The sequence below is a fragment of the Neoarius graeffei genome, chromosome 4, assembly GCF_027579695.1.
Source record: "Neoarius graeffei isolate fNeoGra1 chromosome 4, fNeoGra1.pri, whole genome shotgun sequence".
Classification (NCBI taxonomy): Eukaryota; Metazoa; Chordata; class Actinopteri; order Siluriformes; family Ariidae; genus Neoarius; species Neoarius graeffei.
In genome coordinates, this window is record NC_083572.1 from 93,232,379 (window position 1) to 93,238,542 (window position 6,164).

At 43.7% G+C, this 6,164-nt stretch overlaps 1 protein-coding gene across 4 annotated transcripts in view; it reads right to left on the bottom strand.

Annotated features, from left to right (window-relative positions):
* uap1 (UDP-N-acetylglucosamine pyrophosphorylase 1) overlaps positions 1-6,164 on the bottom strand; it is a 42,289-nt gene extending 36,125 nt beyond the window's left edge. The window contains exons 1-3 of one of the 4 annotated variants that reach the window (XM_060920030.1): positions 6,048-6,164; positions 4,276-4,575; positions 3,351-3,555 (exon numbers count right to left, since the gene is read on the bottom strand). In XM_060920030.1, the coding sequence (XP_060776013.1) occupies positions 3,351-3,555; positions 4,276-4,552 (482 nt within the window). In that variant the 5' untranslated portion in view covers positions 4,553-4,575; positions 6,048-6,164. Of the gene's footprint in view, positions 1-3,350; positions 3,556-4,275; positions 4,576-6,032 lie in introns of all 4 variants that reach the window. The other 3 variants (XM_060920029.1, XM_060920028.1, XM_060920031.1) reach the window with 3 other exon arrangements.

The following is a 6,164-nucleotide window of genomic DNA, read 5'->3' on the forward strand; positions in this document are numbered from 1 at the left end:
GTGCCCTTCTAGTTCTCATATCATCTCTAGCCGCTTTATCCTGTTCTACAGGGTCGCAGGCAAGCTGGAGCCTATCCCAGCTGACTACGGGCGAAAGGCGGGGTACACCCTGGACAAGTCGCCAGGTCATCACAGGGCTGACACAGACACCCATTCACACTCACATTCACACCTACGGTCAATTTAGAGTCACCAGTTAACCTAACCTGCAGGTCTTTGGACTGTGGGGGAAACCGGAGCACCCGGAGGAAACCCACGCGGACACGGGGTGAACATGCAAACTCCGCACAGAAAGGCCCTTGCCAGCCACGGGGCTCGAACCCAGACCTTCTTGCTGTGAGGCGACAGCGCTAATCACTACACCACCGTGCCACCCCTCCCTTCTAGTTCTATTATTCTATATTTAAAGCTAGACTGCCTTTCAGATTTTAAGTGTAGGTCATAAAAAGACTTTTCCCCAACACCCAATTATTTTTCTTTCATGGACCAAAAGCTACTGAATTCGAGTCGCAGACTTCCAATTTTATTATGTTTTTCTAATAGAACAACTCACAAAATAAATTTACAGCCACGTGGCCCTGAACTCGCCGCTATTTTTTCCTGCTTCACCATGACCCAATACAAGAAATTAGGTCATGCATGACGTGGTGGGCTTTCCCTGTTCGCACAAGGTATTGTGGAATACAAATGTAAAACAGGAGAGAAAAATGGAGGGCGCGAGTGTGCAAATGAAACGTGAAAGACCGACTACAGTAACGGAAAGTGAGAAGAAAAAGACGGTGCGTTATATACGAAGGAAAGGAAACGCAGGCCCAAACTAATAAATATCGGCACTCAGCGAGCACCTCGGTGTGATCAGCGGCTCGTTTATCGACAGAATGATGGAACTGTTAGTGCACGGTCAAAGGTAAACCCGCGCATACGCACACACACGGACTTCCTGTCTGCGCAAAGACGCGAGCAATTTCATGCACATTATTTGCTTTAATCCCCTCAAATTAAATAACTTCCCAGCCACAATGGCCTGATATTTTGTGAGATATTACAGAAAAACTTATAAAATCACAATGACCAAATTTCAGAGGGAACTAAATTTCACTGATTTTACGAAATCGAAAGGTCGTCTAGCTTTAACAGTTCTTTCACAGGCCATATAAAGAAATAAAACCATGCGTAACTGTTGATGCGGTGACGTTTTCTCAAAGACGTTTCACATTTTTGAAAGGAGTCTCCGGTGTCCGTGTTTTGTAACAGCTAAAGGTCAAGCCATAGATTTTAACTTAAGGTGTTTTTGTGTAAAGAATAAACCACACCAAGGTCTGTGCAGTTGGATACAAGGATGGATAGAATACAGCAGGTGTCGGAATGCGGTTCATCTTAAAGCAGGGTTACCGAGGTTACCACCCTGAAGCTCATTAAGTTTCAAGAACATTTAAAAAAAAAAAAAAAGTGTTTAATTCTTCCCATATCACAGCAGATTGATAAAAGTATATACAGTCTAAACTTTAACTTACTGATGAACGACAAATTCTGGGCTTTATCTTTTTACAGTTACATTTAATCTTGTGCAACCCTGAAACAAGTTAGAGCCTGTTCACACTTGCATTATCGCAGCTATAAACAAACCTGTTCCTTCATCAGCTACCATTTTAGTTCTCTCTTAAAGTGAAGACAAAAATAATATCTAAATTTCAAACTCATCTGAAGACTTTGCTGTGGTGGAAAACGTACAGGTACAAAAATGCCGACATTGGAGACTCCTTCCATAACAAAACATCCCCAAAATAAATACTCACTGGCCACTTTATTAGGAAACACCCATCCACCTGCTGTTCTGTTTTAAGCCTAGGGCACAACCGGACGTACGATTTTTTGGCCGTGCGATTTTTGGCGTTTCCCAAAATCGCCGCTTTTTTTTTGTGTTCGTGGAGAAAGACGCACGTTGGCCGCAAGTTTGTCTTGCAACTAGGGATGTTAACCGATGACCGTTTGTTGACCAAATCAACGTCAACCAGTTAATTTTTTTTTTTGGTTGTCGGTTAAAAAAAAAAAAATCGTTTTGAAGCTGCCGATTTTGGAGCGGAGAACCTGGAATTCTGTGTTGTAAACGCTTGGGGCATGCCAAGCGGTGCAAGGACAACAGCTAACAAATCAGAAACACTCATTCAGTCATGTCCCGCCCTCCCGCCCCAGTTGAAGACCACTGCCACTCGGCGAGAGAAAAGTGTAGACACAGTAATTTGTAAGCTAAAAAGCCTATCGTTTTTTTTTTTAATTATTATTAGAAGGCACATCGAGTTTAGTCCTGCCTTGGCCAGTGCATTCTGAAAGTATGTTTCGGTCTGTCGCCAACAATGCATGTTATTGCAGATCACATCTCTCCACACAAACTAAAGGCGCAGATGCCGACTTTTTCACGGCTGAATCGTGCAGATCCGATTTTTTTTGGGGGGGGGGGGGGGGGGGGGGGGTGCGCATTGGAGTGTCTGAATAATTGCATCAGAGTAAATTCTGTATTAAAATTACTAAATAAGCAAATGCCGTTGAAATTCAGACACTCCAACGCCCCCCACCAAAAAAAAAAAAAAAAAAACGGATCTGCACGATTCAGCCGTGAAAAAGGCGGCATCCGCCAAAAGGCGCGCTGTTTGCATCCCTGTTAAACTCCTAGGTTAACCGACTTTAACCAGCTAATGAGGCTCAAGATTTTTTTTTTTTAAAGTTTTCGCCATCAGCACGTCACACGCACGCCCTCCGTGTGTTTCTTTGCACGTAGACCGGCCGTAGGAGCACGTACGGCCGGTTGTGACCGAGGCATTATGCAGTTCTCTAGTCAGCCGATCCCTTGACAGCAGCATAATGCATCAAATCATACAGATACACACCATGAGCTTCAGTTAACATTCACACCATTTATCATGTCCCAGATCAAGCCGCCATTTTTCCACAAATTGGCAGAATTTTTGCCAAATTCTGAATATTCACAAAGACTTAGTTTTATCTATTATTTCTTTCATCATTTTATTTAAAATTAAAAACCATCACCATTCAAAACCGTATAGTTTATTGACCGAGTACATTTAGTGGAGTACCCCCACAGTACCCAATTTCTGAGACAGACCCATATTCTAAGCGGAAATTACTTTGTCGGACGTTTTGTATAAAAACTATATCAAATTTGCAAAATAAAAAAAAAAAAGTGCCGTTTCTCAAAATCCAGTGAGCATGGGCAGAATAAAAACAGTTATTCCAGTCAGTCGATCTCGTTGTACACGGATTACAGCCGACTCGGCTATCCGCTCATGCTCGACTCTATTTTGTGGAATAACTTAAATATTGTACATCCTCACCATGGGATGCAGCACTCTGTGCCGTACTGCTGCTTCGCGAGCTGCTCCAGTCGGACGATGCGCTCGGCCTGGATCTGAAACAGGGTTTTGTGCGAGGGCAGGCCGACGTCATACATGCCTTTCGGGTACGTGACCCCCAGCCTGGTTCCCTGACCTCCAGCCAGGAGCAGAACTGCCACTTTATTCTGAGATATGCATCGCAAACCTGTGGACACAAGTGACAACTCAGGATACTTTTCACTACTTCTGCTCTAAAGGGTCATTAAATATATTATAAAAGATAATAAATGAAAGAAAAAAAACCCCGTTGTAGCCAATTATCTCTGGAGCCATAGTTTTATCTTTAAGGCTAATTTTCATCAAATCGAGCATAAAGTTTGATTAACGGTATCAAAAAGGTACGTGCAAACAAGGAAGGACCTCAAATTCACTGGATTCATAAACCACTTTATTACTGCTATAAAAACTCAGTGTCCCGAGTTGTAGTTAGACACGCCTTTATCTTCTATAAACTTCAGTCAGGTTTATCATCGAGCCTTATTCAACCTCTAGCATACATTCTAGCTCCGAGTTTATTCTTCCTTATCCTCAACACACACACACTGGGTGGGAAGCAGAAACTCATGCTGATGCTTCACTGAACTTTAGCTGAAAGAAAATTTATAAATAACAACACACTATGTGGTGATTAAGTCCTGACAGTGCTGAATGACCTCATAAAACAGCAGGAGGACACCATTTGCGTCAGTTCTAACTATAACCAGATGTTTCTCGCCCCAGATGTTTTGCCCAAACTGAAAAATTGATCAACAGTAACCCTGGGAAGTCGAGGTTTTTCCAAGACTCACCAGGAACATGATCACCCAGTTAGATTTCGCAAAAACACTGATCTGTCAAGGAATCGCAAAATTCTTCACAATCTCACCTTCCTTCTCCCACTCTTTGAGACATTCGCGGTCACGTGTCACGCTACCCAAGACCTCGCGTGGAACCGGCTCCATCCTGCCGTCCACCTTCTCTTGCTTGGTCTGATCAGAGGTCTCCATGGCGTTCTTAAAGAAGGAGTTGATCTCCTGGAAGTTCATGGCCTCCAGCTCACGAGTCAGCTCGGCTTGTTCCTCAGGACTGAGCTGGTCCCAGAAGTCCAGCAGATGAGACTGGCCAGCTGCAGCCAGACTTTGAGTCAGTTTACTCGGCTCCATGTTCACGGGGTAAAAGAAAAAATCTGGAAGAATAAAGTAGGACACGGATATGACTGCCTATACAGGAAAGACAGGCGCTAGTACTGATAAGGTTAAATTGTTGTGTTACTCACAAGCACGCACACACCTTTATTACCCTGCTTTTTTTTTTTTTTTGGATGATAACCAGGTAGTGTTTATGTGCAGTTTAAGGAAAGCACTCAGGAGGCAGGAGATTATTTAAACTTTCAAGGAGACAATCAACAAGTTAGGACAGGATTTTAACCCGTCTACAGCGATCACGGAGGTCTATGAGGAACTTCTGACACAATTTTGACCAGAACTCACTATTAATCATTAAAACAGTAAGTAAACATGGACTACGCTGCTATACGACAATAATAAACATTAAATCAGTTTCTGCTCCCACCCCAAAGCAGATTATTTTCCCTTAACACCACATTCTCATCTCATTATCTCTAGCCGCTTTATCCTTCTACAGGGTCGCAGGCAAGCTGGAGCCTATCCCAGCTGACTACGGGCGAGAGGCGGGGTACACCCTGGACAAGTTGCCAGGTCACACCACATTCTGAAGTGGTTTATTCCTCTTATACCGCAGGTCTGTTAAGATTCTCAATCATCCAGGTCAGGCTCCAACTCTGAACTCATTCAAGTCCAGACTGGATAACTTCTGAAAGGACCATCGACTGCTCTTCAATTTTAAGGCCCCAGCGGATGTGTTTGACTAACTGTAACTGCAAAGACTATAAGGACTGGCGTATAGGCTTTCAGCCTCCATCGCCGTATAGATATCTTATCTCATAATAAACTGTGGGTGGTAGAAATGGGCAACCGGACTTGCTTGAAGATTCTTGAAAACGTTTCACCTCTCGTCCGAAAGGCTTCCTCAGTTCTGTCTGACTAATAGGGAGTATCAGATATTTATCCCGTCCTGGATCAGAATTCTGATGACCAGCTCATCTACGGTGTCATTGAGGCATCATGTTGGTGTGGGTCACTGGAGGCTGGGTGTGAACGGAGAGTCATTAGGGTGATCAAAGGATTGCCCGTTAGGGTGATCAATGGCAATCTGACTCTCTCTGTCCTCCTGTGAGTCCCCGAAAACAGCTGGGTCCTGGCATACACCCAGCCGTCTGGGAAGAGTGTCCAAGACCGCCTTGTAGATGGTTGACAAATGATGTCTCAGACCACTCTAAGATAACTTTGGTATCAATGGGCGTGGCCAAGCTAAGGCTTGGTTGTCAGGGGCGTGGCCTGCTAACTAGGTAACCCTTATAATCGCTGAAGCTATGAATAGATTAGATAAACTGGTTTAGCAGCTTTAAAACACTGAAGAAGCAGCGTTTACAGCTTTACTGATAAAACAGCAGCTATAAAACTAATATCTGTGATACATAAACAGAAATAAAACATAACCGAGGTGTGTGCAGCAGAAAGCTCTCAAAACAACTGAATGATATTAAAGCAATCAAACACTTACTAATATTATTCTTACCTCCTGGATTGCTGCCGCTCACCTTGATGTTTTCACTCCCAACTCGTTTCTCTTCCTACCAACACACACACACACACACCTCCAGCAGCCTCGCTTTTACTCCACTTCCTCCGCCCA